General features: G+C 49.5%; 1 protein-coding gene across 1 annotated transcript in view; it reads left to right on the top strand.

The window, feature by feature from the left end:
- The first annotated feature begins 2,442 nt into the window (after positions 1-2,442).
- Positions 2,443-18,486, top strand: part of LOC106573021 (transcription initiation factor TFIID subunit 2) — a 42,801-nt gene continuing 26,757 nt past the window's right edge. The window contains 12 exon segments of the mRNA XM_045696653.1: positions 2,443-3,059; positions 3,198-3,252; positions 4,220-4,380; positions 4,733-4,851; positions 5,154-5,295; positions 5,755-5,986; positions 6,914-7,098; positions 7,494-7,607; positions 9,912-10,011; positions 13,106-13,191; positions 14,460-14,595; positions 17,446-17,600. Of these exon segments, the coding sequence (XP_045552609.1) occupies positions 2,995-3,059; positions 3,198-3,252; positions 4,220-4,380; positions 4,733-4,851; positions 5,154-5,295; positions 5,755-5,986; positions 6,914-7,098; positions 7,494-7,607; positions 9,912-10,011; positions 13,106-13,191; positions 14,460-14,595; positions 17,446-17,600 (1,550 nt within the window). The 5' untranslated portion in view covers positions 2,443-2,994.

Raw genomic sequence — 18,486 nt, 5'->3', positions numbered from 1 at the left:
AATCAGCCCTTTATGGTAGAGTTGCCAGACGGAAGCCACTCCTCAGTAAAAGGCACATGACAGCCCGCTTGGAGTTTGCCAAAAGGCAAACTATCAGACCATGAGAAACAAGATTCTCTGGTCTGATGAAACCAAGACTGAACTTTGGCCAGAATGCCAAGCATCACGTCTGGAGGAAACCTGGCACCATCCCTACGGTGAATCATGGTGGTGGCAGCATCATGCTGTGGGGATGTTTTTCAGCGGCAGGGACTGGGATCAAGGCAAAGATGAACGGAGCAAAGTACATTGAGATCCTTGATGAAAACCTGCTCAGGACCTCAGACTGGGGCGATGGTTCACCTTCCAATGCAGGAGTGGCTTCTGGACAAGTCTCAATGTCCTTGAGTGGCCCAGCCAGAACCCGATCGAACATCTCTGGAGAGACCTAAAAATAGCTGTACAGCAACACTCCCCATCCAGAGCTTGAGAGGATCTGCAGAGAAGAATGGGAGAAACTCCCCAAATACAGGTGTGCCAAGCTTCTAGCGTTACACCCAGGAAGACTCGATGCTGTAATCTCTGCCAAAGGTGCTTCAACAAAGGGTCTGAATACTTATGTAAATGTGATCAGTTTTACATTTTTAATAAATTAGCAAACATTTCTAAAACCTATTTTTGCTTTGTCATTATGGGGTATTGTGTGTAGATTGAGGGGGGGAAACTATTTAATACATTTTAGAATAAGGGACATAATATGGAAAAAGTGAAGAATATTAGAACACGCCCCGACTCCTCAGCCAATCAGAACATCCATAGCTTACCCTTACCAAGTCCATCCCTACACCTACCATATGCTGGAGGAGTGAGTGGAGCACCCTCTAGTGTCAAACAGAATGTACACTTTGAAATTGGACTTAGATATATATTTTTTAACCTTTATTTAACTAGGCAAGTCAGTTAAGAACAAATTCTATTTTCAATGACGGCCTAGGAACAGTGCCTTGTTCTGCCTTGGGCCGGCCTAGGAACTGCCTTGTTCAGGGGCAGAATGACAGATTTGGACCTGGTCAGCTCGGGGATTTGAACTTGCAACCTTTCGGTTATTAGTCCAATTCTCTAACCACTGCCACCCCAGATATGACCAGTCCAAGACTACATTCATGTCAAATCAAATTTTATTGGTCACAGCGCCCTCTGCTGTTTTCTGAAGTCCACAATCATCTCCTTGGTTTTCTTGACATTTAGTGACAGGTTATATTCCTGGCACCACACTCCGAGGGCCCTCACCTCCTCCCTGTAGGCTGTCTTGTCATTGTTGGTAATCAGGCCTACTACTGTTGTGTCGTCTGCGAACTTGATGATTGAGTTGGAGGCGTGCATGGCCATGCAGTCATGGGTGAAAAGGGAGTACAGGAGGTGGTTGAGCACGCACCCCTGTGTGGCCCCTGTGTTGAGGATCAGCGAAGTGGAGGTGTTGTTTCCTACCTTCACCACCTGGGGGCGGCCCGTCAGGAAGTCTAGGACCCATTTGCACAGGGTGAGGTTCAGACCCAGGGCCCCGAGCTTAATGATGAGCTTGGAGGGTACTATGGTGTTGAATGCTGAGCTACAGACAATGAACAGCATTCTTACATAGGTATGCCTCTTGTCCAGATGGGACAGGGCAGTGTGGTGGCGATTGCATCGTCTGTGGATCTATTAGGGCGGTAAGAAAATTGAAGTGGGTCTAGGGTGTCAGGTAAGGTAGAGGTGATATGATCCTTGAGGTTAAGCACAGGCCTGGATGTGACATCCAAAAGCTCATTTTTCCATCCATTCCCAAATCTATTTAATGTTAAAAAGTCGAAAATGGCTCTAAAAGTCCTAACCTAACCTTAACCATTTAAATGTCAAATTCAATGGGGTAGGGACATCCCGAGGAACCAAGATAGCACTGACCGAATCACAACCGGTTCCCGCTAGATATTAGTTTTATTTTTTGTATTTGTAAAATGGCTATATCGTTAATATTCATGAAAACAAAACATTTATGTTTGGTCTTAATTTAAGGTTAGGGTTATGTATAAGGTTATCAGTGTGGTTTAGGTTAATTTTAAGCCCAATGCAATGCTAGAAACAAGAAAGTTAGAAACAAGTAACCTTGTGGTTAGAGCGTTGGACTAGTAACCGAAAGGTTGCTAGATCGAATCCCTGAACTGACAAGGTCAAAATCTGTTGTTCTGCCCTGAACAAGGCAGTTAACCCACTGTTCCTAGGCCGTCATTGTAAATAAGAATTTGTTCTTAACTGACTTGCCTGGTTAAATAAAGGTAAAATAAAATTAATAAAAAAGTTAACTAGTGACAGCCGCTCAACAATCCCAACACTTCGAGCAGTAAAGTGTAATGGATTAACACTCCAGTCCGGTTGCTGGCGGTAATGCACCTTTTGGTTGTCAACCGCCATTTTAAAATCATTAAACATGAACAAGAACTTTGGGCGGTCGGACGGACGGAGAGGATGTAGTTGAATGTTTTTATAGCTCAACATTGACAAAAATGCTCATTTGAAGCCGAATTGATTCTTGTATAGCTGAATGATAGGCTTTGGTGGCGTGCATATGTGGAAAAAACGTTTGAGACACTGACAGCATTGCATAGACAGCCAGCGGGGAAGAATGGCTGGAAGTGTTGTGTTAACGTTGGCTGTTAACTAGCTAGCGTTAGCACTAGCCAACTGACTAGCTAGCGTTAGCACTAGCCAACTGACTAGCTAGCGTTAGCACTAGCCAACTGACTAGCTAAACCGTCACATTCACTGCGCATGAACTCATTGCGTTGGGATTTATTAGGACTGGAAATATAGCTTGCTAGCCGCTTACATTATTACAGTTGTCTTACAATATTTAATGCGTGGAAACACTTGAGCATCACTGGTGCTTTTGTTGTGGATACAGGAAGAACTTTCCAATCCACACGACCATCGCGTCAAACCCGTAGTTCACGAACATGATCAAATTCATATACCGTATCAATGCATGAAATCAAGATGAACAGGAAGAAGGACAAGGGATTTGAGAGCCCGCGGCCTTTTAAATTATAAGTATTTTCTATTACCTTTGGCTTAGCTGTGCACACACGTTTGTCCTTAAGTTATTACTTGGCACGTGATATAATACTGTAGCGACGTTATATCTCAATGTGTTAACCTATAATATGTTATGTTTATTCCTACACGACTCACCAGGTTGTCTGCATCAACAACATCAACTTCCAAAGAAAGTCTGTGATTGTAAGTATATCGTAGTAAATAAATTCGTTAACTATAGTCCCCCAAGTACCCGCAATAAAATGCTGTTTCTCATCACAATCACTTAGACTATATTCCTGTTGTTGTATCTGTTGAACCTAGCTGTAGGCTATATCCCTGTTGTTGTATCTGTTGAACCTAACTGTAGACTATATCCCTGTTGTTGTATCTGTAGAACCTAGCTGTAGGCTATATCCCTGTTGTTGTATCTGTAGAACCTAGCTGTAGGCTATATCCCTGTTGTATCTGTAGAACCTAGCTGTAGGCTATATTCCTGTTGTTGTATCTGTAGGACCTAGCTGTAGGCTATATCCCTGTTGTATCTGTAGAACCTAACTGTAGGCTATATCCCTGTTGTTTTATCTGTAGAACCTAGCTGTAGGCTATATCCCTGTTGTTGTATCTGTAGAACCTAGCTGTAGGCTATATCCCTGTTGTATCTGTAGGACCTAGCTGTAGGCTATATCCCTGTTGTATCTGTAGAACCTAGCTGTAGGCTATATCCCTGTTGTTTTATCTGTAGAACCTAGCTGTAGGCTATATCCCTGTTGTTGTATCTGTAGAACCTAGCTGTAGGCTATATCCCTGTTGTTGTATCTGTAGAACCTAGCTGTAGGCTATATCCCTGTTGTTGTATCTGTAGAACCTAGCTGTAGGCTATATCCCTGTTGTTGTATCTGTAGAACCTAGCTGTAGACTATATCCCTGTTGTTGTATCTGTAGAACCTAGCTGTAGCCTATATCCCTGTTGTATCTGTAGAACCTAGCTGTAGGATATATCCCTGTTGTTGTATCTGTAGAACCTAGCCACGTGACTAAGAACCAAACATATTTCTACTGAGAGACATTGAAAACAACAGTAGAAGTATATGTAGTCTTAGTCATTTGGCCGTGTAGAACCAGTCTAGTTTCTCATCCATGTCAACTGACACACCCCTCTATTTGACAGGGCTTTGTGGAGCTGACCATCTTCCCAACTGTGGTCAACCTGAACCGGATCAAACTCAACAGCAAGCAGTGCAGGATCTACAGGGTTAGAGTCAACGACCTAGAAGCACCATTCATTTACAATGACCCTACTCTAGAGGTCTGCCACCACGAGTCCAAGCAGTAAGTATTGTCCTCATACACACATGGTCTAGTATTCATAACTCTCCATGAAGGAAACAGAAAACATCTTACATCTTATCCTCCAATATTCTCCTTTCTTCTTTCTGATGTTTTCACAAGAAACAATGACTGGGATATGTGGATGTTTTATCTACCTTAGTGGAAGGCACACTAAGTTGCTCTGGATAAGACTTCCTGCTAAATTACATAAATGTATGTAAAGTGGAGGGAAGAGGACAGGAGGAATCATGGAGGAGATTTGAGATTCACCCCTGTAATTCCACAGCTACTTTCATAACAGTGACTTGCAGTAAGTCCTCACCTCTTCCTCTCTCTGCTCTGTCCCTTGCAGGAGGAACCTGAACTATTTCTCCAGTGCCTACACAGCAGCAGTCAGTGCTGTGGACCCTGATGCAGGACACGGCGAGCTGGTCATCAAAGTCCCCTCGGAGCTGTGGAAGCAAGGAGACGGTAATACAGTGAAATGTTGTCTCTGAATTGGGTTCATCTATATTATGACCTTTGGTGAATGACTGACCTCCGTTGCATCTGACTTGAGTCTTGGGTCTGTGGTTTGAATATAAAGGTTCAAGGCGTATTCTGAAAGCCATTATTGGTCCTAGATCTGTTTATATAGCACCAACACACCTGGAACAAGGCTAATGTCCTGTAATGCTCTTAGCTTAATGCATAGCATCAGAAGCTTTAAAGTATTGTTTATGTACAATTGAACTTAGTGCCCTCTAAATAATTGACTGTTTCTGTGTCTTCAGAGATGAATGTGCTGAAGGTGTACATAGAGTTCTCTCTGGACCAGCCTAAAGGAGGCCTTCACTTTGTGGTGCCTGACGTAGAGGGGAGCATGGCTGAGAGAGGAGCACACGTCTTCTCCTTCGGATACCAGAACTCCACAAGGTGGGGAGGGAGACATTGATTGATGTCATATTGAGACTTTTATTCTCTGTGCTGTCTAGGCTGTCATTCTCTCTCTCTTTTTCCTCACTCTTCTCTTTCTCTGTCATTCTCTCTCTCCATGTTCTCATTCTCTCTCTCTCTCTCCATGTTCTCTGTCTCTCTCTGTCGTTCTCTCTCTCCTTTCTCTCTGTCATTCTCTCTACTCTCTCTCGCTTTCATTCCCTCTCATTCTCCTCCATGTTATACTATCAGATATGATGTCACAAGCCTCATCCTTCCTTTCATTCCCTCTCATTCTCCTCCATGTTATTCTATCAGATATGTTGTGACAAGCCTCATCCTTCCTTTCATTCCCTCTCATTCTCCTCCATGTTATACTATCAGATAAGATGTCACAAGCCTCATCCTTCCTTGCTCCTTGACTACCTACACTCTTGTCCACCGGTCTTCCTCTCCCAGGTTCTGGTTCCCCTGTGTGGACTCGTACTCTGAGCTGTGCACCTGGAAGCTGGAGTTCACAGTGGATGCCTCTATGGTGGCTGTGTCCTGTGGGGACTTGGTAGAGACTGTCTACACCCATGACATGAGGAAGAAGACCTTCCACTACGTCCTCCCCATCCCCACCGCCGCCTCCAACATCTCACTGTCTGTCGGGCCCTTTGAGATCCTGGTTGACCCCTACATGCATGAGGTACTGTGTGTGTGGAAAAGCATTGCATAGAAACCCAGCATTACCCATCACAATATATTTAGTAGAAGCCAGTAGGGTGTTCTGAAAGGAGAATGGATTTAGTAGACGCCCATAGAGAATAGAGGCAGGCAACCATATAGGGTAAAATATGTTGACAGATATACACTGAGTGTACAAAACATTAGGAACACCTTCGACGGGGCATGGGACTCTACAAGGTGTTGAAAGTGTTCCACAGGGATGCTGGCCCATGTTGACACCAATGCTTCCCACAGTTGTGTCAAGTTGGCTGGATGTCCTTTGGGTGGTGGATCATTCTTGATCCACACGGGAAACTGTTGTGTGTGAAAAACCCAGCAGTGTTGCAGTTCTTGACACAAACTGGTGCGCCTGGCACCTACTACCATACCCCGTTCAAAGGCACTTAAATATTTTGTCTTGCCCTTTCACCCACTGAATGACACACATACACAATCCATGTCTCAATTGTCTCAAGGCTTAAAAATCCTTCTTTAACATGTCTCCTCCCCTTCGTCTACACTGATTGAAGTGGATTTAACAAAGTGACATCAATAAGGGATCATAGCTTTCACCTGGATTCACCTGGTCAGCATGTCATGAAAAGAGCCGGTGTTCCTAATGTTTTGTCCTCTGTGTGTATATTTAAGCAGATTTCCTTTCCACCTACGACCACTAGGTGGAGATTGAGTCATTATACTCTGTAAGTTGAAGCCGCTTCAGGGATGTGTGAATCAGTCTAGGAACCCGGCGTGCTATGCTGACATATTGTCCAAGATGGCTCTCTTCTAATATACGTTTTGATAGAATAGAATACAACAGATACAGAATAAGTGTATTCCCCCCCAGAGGGAACTTCTGGAATGTTGCTGCGTTGACACCTTTTAAAGATATTTTCCCTTTTCCCAGGTGACCCACTTCTGTTTGCCCCAGCTCCTGCCCCTGTTGAAACACTCCATGTCCTACCTGCATGAGATCTTTGAGTTCTACGAGGAGATCCTGACCTGTCGATATCCTTACTCCTGCTTCAAGACTGTGTTTGTGGACGAGGCCTACGTCCAGGTGTCTTCCTACGCGTCGATGAGCATCTTCAGGTGGCTACAGTCTCTTGTCTCGTCCTAATTCCGTTCTTTATGTGGCTTTACTCTCCGTCAACAACACATTTTACATTTGAACAATGTTTCACAACGTTTGGATATCACATTCTATTGTGGAAACTTCTCGCTGTTTTAAAGTTTTACATTTTCCACGAGTTGTCACTGAAAATAGGTCGATTGGTAGGTCCAATTAAATTCTGATTTATTATGTCAATATTTACTCGGTTAAGACCTGCCCCTCAGGTGCTTTTGCTGTTTCCCTCGGTGACAAAGAACAGCTCTCCTCATCCATTCATTTCTCACTTTCACTTTTCATAATGCTGACTTGTTTTGTCTCTATCTCTTGCCCATCTCTCTCTCGCTCGTCCCTCTCTCTTCCTCTCTCCTCTCAGTACTAATCTGCTCCACAGTGCCATGATCATAGACCAGACCCCCCTGACCAGACAGTGTTTAGCTCAGGCCCTGGCCCAGCAGTTCTTTGGCTGCTTCATCTCCAGGATGTCCTGGTGAGTAACGTACTGAGTACTACCAGACTGAGTACTACCAGACTGAGTACTACCAGACTGAGTATAGTGGAATGGTGGAGCGGCCTACAGAAACCACACGCACACACACACACTCTCACACACACTCGTCAAACGTAAGAAGCACTCCTGGTTCAACCTAGGGGCTCGTCGGTTAACCTAGGAGCTCGTCGGTTAACCTAGGGGCTCGTCGGTAACCTAGGGGCTCGTCGGTAACCTAGGGGCTCGTCGGTTAACCTAGGAGCTCGTCGGTTAACCTAGGAGCTCGTCGGTGGCCTAGGGGCTCGTCGGTTAACCTAGGGGCTCGTCGGTAACCTAGGGGCTCGTCGGTTAACCTAGGAGCTCGTCGGTGGCCTAGGAGCTCGTCGGTGGCCTAGGAGCTCGTCGGTTAACCTAGGAGCTCGTCGGTAACCTAGGAGCTCGTCGGTAACCTAGGGGCTCGTCGGTAACCTAGGAGCTCGTCGGTAACCTAGGGGATCGTCGGTTAACCTAGGAGCTCGTCGGTGGCCTAGGGGCTCGTCGGTTAACCTAGGAGCTCGTCGGTAACCTAGGAGCTCGTCGGTAACCTAGGAGCTCGTCGGTGGCCTAGGGGCTCGTCGGTGGCCTAGGGGCTCGTCGGTTAACCTAGGAGCTCGTCGGTGGCCTAGGGGCTCGTCGGTTAACCTAGGAGCTCGTCGGTGGCCTAGGGGCTCGTCGGTAACCTAGGAGCTCGTCGGTAACCTAGGAGCTCGTCGGTAACCTAGGGGCTCGTCGGTGGCCTAGGAGCTCGTCGGTGGCCTAGGAGCTCGTCGGTGGCCTAGGGGCTCGTCGGTGGCCTAGGAGCTCGTCGGTAACCTAGGGGCTCGTCGGTGGCCTAGGAGCTCGTCGGTGGCCTAGGAGCTCGTCGGTTAACCTAGGAGCTCGTCGGTGGCCTAGGGGCTCGTCGGTAACCTAGGAGCTCGTCGGTAACCTAGGAGCTCGTCGGTAACCTAGGGGCTCGTCGGTGGCCTAGGGGCTCGTCGGTGGCCTAGGGGCTCGTCGGTAACCTAGGGGCTCGTCGGTGGCCTAGGGGCTCGTCGTTAACCTAGGAGCTCGTCGGTGGCCTAGGAGCTCGTCGGTGGCCTAGGAGCTCGTCGGTGGCCTAGGAGCTCGTCGGTGGCCTAGGGGCTCGTCGGTGGCCTAGGGGCTCGTCGGTAACCTAGGAGCTCGTCGGTGGCCTAGGGGCTCGTCGGTAACCTAGGGGCTCGTCGGTTAACCTAGGAGCTCGTCGGTGGCCTAGGAGCTCGTCGGTAACCTAGGAGCTCGTCGGTTAACCTAGGAGCTCGTCGGTTAACCTAGGGGCTCGTCGGTGGCCTAGGGGCTCGTCGGTAACCTAGGAGCTCGTCGGTGGCCTAGGGGCTCGTCGGTGGCCTAGGAGCTCGTCGGTAACCTAGGAGCTCGTCGGTGGCCTAGGGGCTCGTCGGTAACCTAGGAGCTCGTCGGTAACCTAGGAGCTCGTCGGTGTTATTTGGATTTGTTGTTTCCTAAGAACAGTGTGGTAACTGTGGGTTCCTATCCAGATTTCTAGAAGTCTAGTACAGAGAGATTATTGAAATGATATTTCATCATCGTATTCTGTACCAGGCATAAATTGAACAAAGCTTTGGCATAGCTGAGAGTGTCTCAGTATGATGAATCTGTGTATGTGTTTGGCAATGTGTCTACAGCCGAGGGGGGTGTGTGTGTGTCTTGGCAAAAGTGCGGCTGCTGTCAGTTGGGGAGGCTGAGGTTTCACGACGCCTTCAAAGGATCACTGCAAACAATGGACCCCCTGTCTTATTAAGTGTTTAAAACTAAGTCAGATGTGGAAGCTCCACTTAGTCTTATTGAAGTGGCTTGTATCAAAAACCACAGTTGTGTAAGACCACAGAGAAATCAAACAGGCCTGGTTTCATTTATTTTCAAGACTGTAATTGAAGTCAGCTTGTTTTCTGAAACTGAGCTCGTATCCAGCTTGTAAAGAGAGGTTTAGCACTTTCTGTGTGTTACATGATTTCATCTCACTTCATGAAGCTACTGGCCAGTATTCATTAAATTAGTGAGTTAAAAACCACCATGGTTGAATAAAGTACATTGTTTCTCTCTTTTTTATATATATATATATATATGGTAAGGTAAGTTTAAACGTCTGCCAAACTGGTTAAAATGACATCATTCCATTGTTGTTCTGCCAGCATGCCTGTTGTTCTGCTTTTCTTCCACTTCCAAGCCTGTCGTCTGGCCTGTCGCCCGGCCGGTCGCCTTACCTGTCTGGTCTGTGTTCTGTAGGGCTGATGAGTGGGTGCTGAAGGGGATCTCTGGCTACATCTATGGTCTGTACCTGAAGAAGACCTTTGGAGTGAACCAGTACCGCCACTGGATCAAAGAGGTAGGGAGTGAACCAGTACCTCCACTGGATCAGAGAGGTAGGGAGTGAACCAGTACCTCCACTGGATCAGAGAGGTAGGGAGTGAACCAGTACCTCCACTGGATCAGAGAGGTAGGGGAGTGAACCAGTACCTCCACTGGATCAGAGAGGTAGGGAGTGAACCAGTACCTCCACTGGATCAGAGAGGTAGGGAGTGAACCAGTACCTCCACTGGATCAGAGAGGTAGGGAGTGAACCAGTACCGCCACTGGATCAGAGAGGTAGGGAGTGAACCAGTACCTCCACTGGATCAGAGAGGTAGGGGAGTGAACCAGTACCTCCACTGGATCAGAGAGGTAGGGAGTGAACCAGTACCTCCACTGGATCAGAGAGGTAGGGAGTGAACCAGTACCTCCACTGGATCAGAGAGGTAGGGAGTGAACCAGTACCTCCACTGGATCAGAGAGGTAGGGAGTGAACCAGTACCGCCACTGGATCAGAGAGGTAGGGGGTGAACCAGTACCTCCACTGGATCAGAGAGGTAGGGAGTGAACCAGTACCTCCACTGGATCAGAGAGGTAGGGAGTGAACCAGTACCGCCACTGGATCAGAGAGGTAGGGAGTGAACCAGTACCGCCACTGGATCAAAGAGGTAGGGAGTGAACCAGTACCTCCACTGGATCAGAGAGGTAGGGAGTGAACCAGTACCTCCACTGGATCAGAGAGGTAGGGAGTGAACCAGTACCTCCACTGGATCAAAGAGGTAGGGAGTGAACCAGTACCTCCACTGGATCAGAGAGGTAGGGAGTGAACCAGTACCTCCACTGGATCAGAGAGGTAGGGAGTGAACCAGTACCTCCACTGGATCAAAGAGGTAGGGAGGAACCAGTACCTCCACTGGATCAGAGAGGTAGGGAGTGAACCAGTACCTCCACTGGATCAGAGAGGTAGGGAGTGAACCAGTACCTCCACTGGATCAGAGAGGTAGGGAGTGAACCAGTACCTCCACTGGATCAGAGAGGTAGGGAGTGAACCAGTACCTCCACTGGATCAGAGAGGTAGGGAGTGAACCAGTACCTCCACTGGATCAGAGAGGTAGGGAGTGAACCAGTACCTCCACTGGATCACAGAGGTAGGGGAGTGAACCAGTACCTCCACTGGATCAGAGAGGTAGGGAGTGAACCAGTACCTCCACTGGATCAGAGAGGTAGGGAGTGAACCAGTACCTCCACTGGATCAGAGAGGTAGGGAGTGAACCAGTACCTCCACTGGATCAGAGAGGTAGGGAGTGAACCAGTACCTCCACTGGATCAGAGAGGTAGGGAGTGAACCAGTACCTCCACTGGATCAGAGAGGTAGGGGAGTGAACCAGTACCTCCACTGGATCAGAGAGGTAGGGAGTGAACCAGTACCTCCACTGGATCAGAGGTAGGGAGTGAACCAGTACCTCCACTGGATCAGAGAGGTAGGGGAGTGAACCAGTACCTCCACTGGATCAGAGAGGTAGGGGAGTGAACCAGTACCTCCACTGGATCAGAGAGGTAGGGAGTGAACCAGTACCTCCACTGGATCAGAGAGGTAGGGAGTGAACCAGTACCTCCACTGGATCAGAGAGGTAGGGAGTGAACCAGTACCTCCACTGGATCAGAGAGGTAGGGAGTGAACCAGTACCTCCACTGGATCAGAGAGGTAGGGAGTGAACCAGTACCTCCACTGGATCAGAGAGGTAGGGAGTGAACCAGTACCTCCACTGGATCAGAGAGGTAGGGGGTGAACCAGTACCTCCACTGGATCAGAGAGGTAGGGAGTGAACCAGTACCTCCACTGGATCAGAGAGGTAGGGAGTGAACCAGTACCTCCACTGGATCAGAGAGGTAGGGGGTGAACCAGTACCTCCACTGGATCAGAGAGGTAGGGGGTGAACCAGTACCGCCACTGGATCAGAGAGGTAGGGGGTGAACCAGTACCTCCACTGGATCAGAGAGGTAGGGGGTGAACCAGTACCTCCACTGGATCAGAGAGGTAGGGGGTGAACCAGTACCTCCACTGGATCAGAGAGGTAGGGGGTGAACCAGTACCTCCACTGGATCAGAGAGGTAGGGGGTGAACCAGTACCGCCACTGGATCAGAGAGGTAGGGGGTGAACCAGTACCTCCACTGGATCAGAGAGGTAGGGGGTGAACCAGTACCTCCACTGGATCAGAGAGGTAGGGGGTGAACCAGTACCTCCACTGGATCAGAGAGGTAGGGAGTGAACCAGTACCTCCACTGGATCAGAGATGTAGGGAGTGAACCAGTACCTCCACTGGATCAAAGACGCTGTATCTCAGTGCAAGAGGAGTCACTGCAGTCCCTGGTTCGAATCCAGGCTGCATCACATCCGGCCGTGATTGGGAGTTCCATAGGGCGGCGCACAATTGGCCCAGCGTCGTCGGGGTTTGGCCAGGGTAGGCCGTCATTGTAAATAAGAATTTGTTCTTAACTGACTTGCCTAGTTAAATAAAAAATACAAATATAGGGAATTGGTTATGCTGGTCCCACTTTGCCAAATAAACACATGTCTATATTGGTTATGCTGGTCCCACTTTGCCAAATAAACACATGTCTATATTGGTTATGCTGGTCCCACTCTGCCAAATAAACACATGTCTATATTGGTTATGCTGGTCCCACTCTGCCAAATAATCACATGTCTATATTGGTTATGCTGGTCCCACTCTGCCAAATAAACACATGTCTATATTGGTTATGCTGGTCCCACTCTGCCAAATAATCACATGTCTATATTGGTTATGCTGGTCCCACTCTGCCAAATAATCACATGTCTATATTGGTTATGCTGGTCCCACTCTGCCAAATAAACACATGTCTATATTGGTTATGCTGGTCCCACTCTGCCAAATAAACACATGTCTATATTGGTTATGCTGGTCCCACTCTGCCAAATAAACACATGTCTATATTGGTTATGCTGGTCCCACTCTGCCAAATAAACACATGTCTATATTGGTTATGCTGGTCCCACTCTGCCAAATAAACACATGACTATATTGGTAATGCTGGTCCCACTCTGCCAAATAAACACATGACTATATGAAGTGTGGTTTTCTCTCAGGAACTGGACAAGATGGTGGAGTATGAGCTGAAGATGGGAGGAGTTCTCTTACACCCGACCTTCGGTGGAGGCAAAGACAAGGACAAGTGAGAGCAGCTTCCTGTTGGTTCAAAGGTCATTTAACATGGATGATGTATTGCACGAGAACCACCTACTTTCAGTGTCAACACACTTTGATATGTGGCTCCAATGAGGGTGATGAATGTGTTTTCTGTTATAAACTGGGTGGTTCGACCCCTGAATGCTGATTGGCTGACAGCCGTGGTATATCAGACCGTATACCACTGGTATGACAAAACATGTATTTTTACTGCTCTAATTACATTGGTAACCAGTTTATAATAGCAGTGAGGCACCTCGGGGGTTTATGATATATGGCCAATATACCACGGCTACGTCGTGGTCAAGAACAGCCCTTAGCCGTGGTTTATTGGCCGTATACCACACCCCCCCGTGCCTTATTGCTTAAACAACCTCTTACTTTTAGTGTCAACACACTTTGATTTGTGGCTCCAATGAGGATGATGAATGTGTTTTCTGTTCTACCAGTCTAAAACCACCTAGTAGCAAGTAAATGACAGGTTAGACATTCCTGTTGCTACTGCTGTTGAGGGTGTTGGTCTACAAGCCTATATGTCTCACAGAGAAGTGGTGTTCTAGTTTTAATTAAAAACCTATATGTCCATGTGAAGATTTCCACCTCCCAACACTGCTGCAGAGTAAAAAAACAAGTGAAGAGTGGGGTTTATTCATTCCAGCCCAATAAACCGCTGGCACCATCTCAAGTGTTTGTCATGAATCAGACCTCTCTCTCTCCTCTCCTGAAGTGGGCTTGGAGAGCTATCTACACGTTATGCCAACACTTACGCCTGTCTGTGTACTGCCTGTCAATGACTTGGCTAGTAACTCCACGTTGTAGTTTATCTTAAAGTTGCTACAGTTTACAAGTTGAGGAGAAGGAGGGAAGATAGTGAGTTGTTGAGAAGTAGTTTTCTTTTCTGATTTTAATCTTCCTCCCTCTCTCTTCCTCTTTCTCCCCCCTCTCATCTCTCTCCTCATCCTTCACATCTCTCTCCTCTCTTTCTCCCTCCTCTCTCTTCTCTCTCTCTTTCTCCCCCTCTCTCTTTCTCCCCTCTATCTTCTCTCTCTCTTTCTCCCCTCTCTCTTCTCTCTCTCTTTCTCCCTCCTCTCCCCCTCTCTCTTCTCTCTCTCTTTCTCCCTCCTCTCCCCCTCTCTCTTCTCTCTCTCTTTCTCCTCATCCCTCCCTCTCCCTCTCCCCCTCCCTCTCATCTCTCTCTCCTCATCCCTCTCTCCCTCCCTCCCTTCCTCTCATCTCTGTCTCTCCCTCTCTTAGCCCTACCCCTCACCTCCACTTCTCCATCAAGCACCCTCACACCCTGTCCTGGAAGTACTACAAGATGTTCCAGTGTAAAGCCCACCTGGTAATGAGGCTCATTGAGAACAGGATCAGCATGGAGTTCATGCTGCAGGTCAGCAACTTCTAATCCATCAATAATCCATCCATCATCTAGTATGCACGCTGGTTCTGGTAAACATCTGGCTACACGTCAAGTCTAGTTGTTTAAACACTGATACCTACAGGGATTCAACACTACAGTTTATTAATACACTACATAGCACTACATCAGGTCCCTCCCAGCACTACATCAGGTCCCAGCGCTACATCAGGTCCCTCTCAGCGCTACATCAGGTCCCAGCACTACATCAGGTCCCTCTCAGCGCTACATCAGGTCCCAGCACTACATCAGGTCCCTTCCAGCACTACATCAGGTCCCAGCGCTACATCAGGTCCCTCTCAGCGCTACATCAGGTCCCAGCACTACATCAGGTCCCTCTCAGCGCTACATCAGGTCCCAGCACTACATCAGGTCCCTCCCAGCGCTACATCAGGTCCCAGCACTACATCAGGTCCCTCTCAGCACTACATCAGGTCCCAGCACTACATCAGGTCCCTCCCAGCGCTACATCAGGTCCCAGCACTACATCAGGTCCCTCCCAGCGCTACATCAGGTCCCAGCACTACATCAGGTCCCTCCCAGCACTACATCAGGTCCCTCTCAGCGCTACATCAGGTCCCTCCCAGCACTACATCAGGTCCCAGCACTACATCAGGTCCCTCTCAGCGCTACATCAGGTCCCTTCCAGCACTACATCAGGTCCCTTCCAGCACTACATCAGGTCCCTCTCAGCACTACATCAGGTCCCTCCCAGCGCTACATCAGGTCCCTCTCAGCACTACATCAGGTCCCTCCCAGCACTACATCAGGTCCCTCCCAGCACTACATCAGGTCCCTCTCAGCGCTACATCAGGTCCCTCCCAGCACTACATCAGGTCCCTCTCAGCACTACATCAGGTCCCTCTCAGCACTACATCAGGTCCCTCCCAGCGCTACATCAGGTCCCAGCACTACATCAGGTCCCAGCACTACATCAGGTCCCTCTCAGCGCTACATCAGGTCCCTTCCAGCACTACATCAGGTCCCTTCCAGCACTACATCAGGTCCCTCTCAGCACTACATCAGGTCCCTCCCAGCGCTACATCAGGTCCCTCTCAGCACTACATCAGGTCCCTCCCAGCACTACATCAGGTCCCTCCCAGCGCTACATCAGGTCCCTCTCAGCACTACATCAGGTCCCTCCCAGCACTACATCAGGTCCCTCCCAGCACTACATCAGGTCCCTCTCAGCACTACATCAGGTCCCTCTCAGCACTACATCAGGTCCCAGCGCTACATCAGGTCCCTCCCAGCGCTACATCAGGTCCCTCTCAGCACTACATCAGGTCCCTCTCAGCACTACATCAGGTCTCAGCACTACATCAGGTCCCAGCACTAGATCAGGTCCCTCTCAGCGCTACATCAGGTCCCTCTCAGCACTACATCAGGTCCCTCCCAGCGCTACATCAGGTCCCTCCCAGCACTACATCAGGTCCCAGCACTACATCAGGTCCCTCCCAGCACTACATCAGGTCCCAGCACTACATCAGGTCCCTCCCAGCACTACATCAGGTCCCTCTCAGCGCTACATCAGGTCCCAGCACTACATCAGGTCCCTCTCAGCGCTACATCAGGTCCCTCCCAGCACTACATCAGGTCCCTCCCAGCACTACATCAGGTCCCTCCCAGCACTACATCAGGTCCCTCCCAGCACTACATCAGGTCTCAGCACTACATCAGGTCCCTCCCAGCACTACATCAGGTCCCTCCCAGCACTACATCAGGTCCCTCTCAGCACTACATCAGGTCCCTCTCAGCACTACATCAGGTCCCAGCACTACATCAGGCCCCTCTCAGCACTACATCAGGTCCCTCCCAGCACTACATCAGGTCCCTCCCAGCACTACATCAGGTCCCTCCCAGCACTACATCAGGTCCCAGCACTACATCAGGTCCCTCTCAGCACTACATCAGGTCCCTCCCAGCGCTACATCAGGCCCCTCCCAGCACTACATCAGGTCCCTCCCAGCACTACATCAGGTCCCTCTCAGCGCTACATCAGGCCCCTCCCAGCACTACATCAGGTCCCTCCCAGCACTACATCAGGTCCCTCCCAGCACTACATCAGGTCCCTCCCAGCGCTACATCAGGTCCCTCCCAGCACTACATCAGGTCCCAGCACTACATCAGGTCCCTCCCAGCGCTACATCAGGTCCCTCCCAGCACTACATCAGGTCCCAGCACTACATCAGGTCCCTCCCAGCACTACATCAGGTCCCTCTCAGCACTACATCAGGTCCCTCTCAGCACTACATCAGGTCCCTCTCAGCACTACATCAGGTCCCTCTCAGCACTACATCAGGTCCCAGCACTACATCAGGTCCCAGCACTACATCAGGTCCCTCCCAGCACTACATCAGGTCCCTCCCAGCACTACATCAGGTCCCTCTCAGCACTACATCAGGTCCCTCCCAGCACTACATCAGGTCCCTCCCAGCACTACATCAGGTCCCTCCCAGCACTACATCAGGCCCCTCCCAGCACTACATCAGGTCCCTCCCAGCGCTACATCAGGTCCCTCCCAGCACTACATCAGGTCCCTCTCAGCACTACATCAGGTCCCTCTCAGCACTACATCAGGTCCCTCCCAGCACTACATCAGGTCCCTCTCAGCACTACATCAGGTCCCTCTCAGCACTACATCAGGCCCCTCGCAGCACTACATCAGGCCCCTCCCAGCACTACATCAGGTCCCTCCCAGCACTACATTGACTCTTCCCCTGTTCAGCTCCTGAGTCTGACCAGTACTGCGTCCTCGCAGAAGTACCAGATGCATGTGGAGTCAGATACATGAACTAGATTATTCTGTTTCCTATCTGCTAGGTGTTCAACAAGTTACTAAGCCTGGCCAGTACAGCGTCCTCACAGAAGTACCAGTCACATATGTGGAGTCAGATGCTGGTATCCACCCACAGCTTCCTCAAGTCCATCTCCAACGTGTCGGGGAAGGACATAGGACCCCTCATCAAGCAGTGGGTGTATCCTTTAACCTGTCAATCAGAACACTGGAGGGAGAGGTTGTAGCGTGACTATAACACTGTAATAGCAGATTAATAGTTAGGACATAGGACCCCTCATCAAGCAGTGGGTGTATCCTTTAACCTGTCAATCAGAACACTGGAGGGAGAGGTTGTAGCGTGACTATAACACTGTAATAGCAGATTAATAGTTAGGACATAGGACCCCTCATCAAGCAGTGGGTGTATCCTTTAACCTGTCAATCAGAACACTGGAGGGAGAGGTTGTAACGTGACTATAACACTGTAATAGCAGATTAATAGTTAGGACATAGGACCCCTCATCAAGCAGTGGGTGTGTCCTTTCATCTCACTCAGCCTGCTTAGCAGAACACTAAGAGCTGACTGACCTGGTTTGAGCGCTAACGACCGACTGGCCTGGTTAGAGCGCTAACGACCGACTGGCCTGGTTAGAGCGCTCACGACCGACTGGCCTGGTTAGAGCGCTAACGGCCGACTGGCCTGGTTAGAGCGCTAACGACCGACTGGCCTGGTTAGAGCGCTAACGACCGACTGGCCTGGTTAGAGCGCTAACGACCGACTGGCCTGGTTTGAGCGCTCACGGCCGACTGGCCTGGTTAGAGCGCTAACGACCGACTGGCCTGGTTTGAGCGCTCACGGCCGACTGGCCTGGTTAGAGCGCTAACGACCGACTGGCCTGGTTTGAGCGCTCACGGCCGACTGGCCTGGTTAGAGCGCTCACGGCCGACTGGCCTGGTTAGAGCGCTAACGACCGACTGGCCTGGTTAGAGCGCTCACGGCCGACTGGCCTGGTTAGAGCGCTAACGACCGACTGGCCTGGTTAGAGCGCTCACGGCCGACTGGCCTGGTTAGAGCGCTCACGGCC

The sequence above is a fragment of the Salmo salar genome, chromosome ssa02 (genome assembly GCF_905237065.1).
Source record: "Salmo salar chromosome ssa02, Ssal_v3.1, whole genome shotgun sequence".
In the NCBI taxonomy this organism is placed as follows: Eukaryota; Metazoa; Chordata; class Actinopteri; order Salmoniformes; family Salmonidae; genus Salmo; species Salmo salar.
This window is presented reverse-complemented; position numbering and strand designations above follow the sequence as displayed.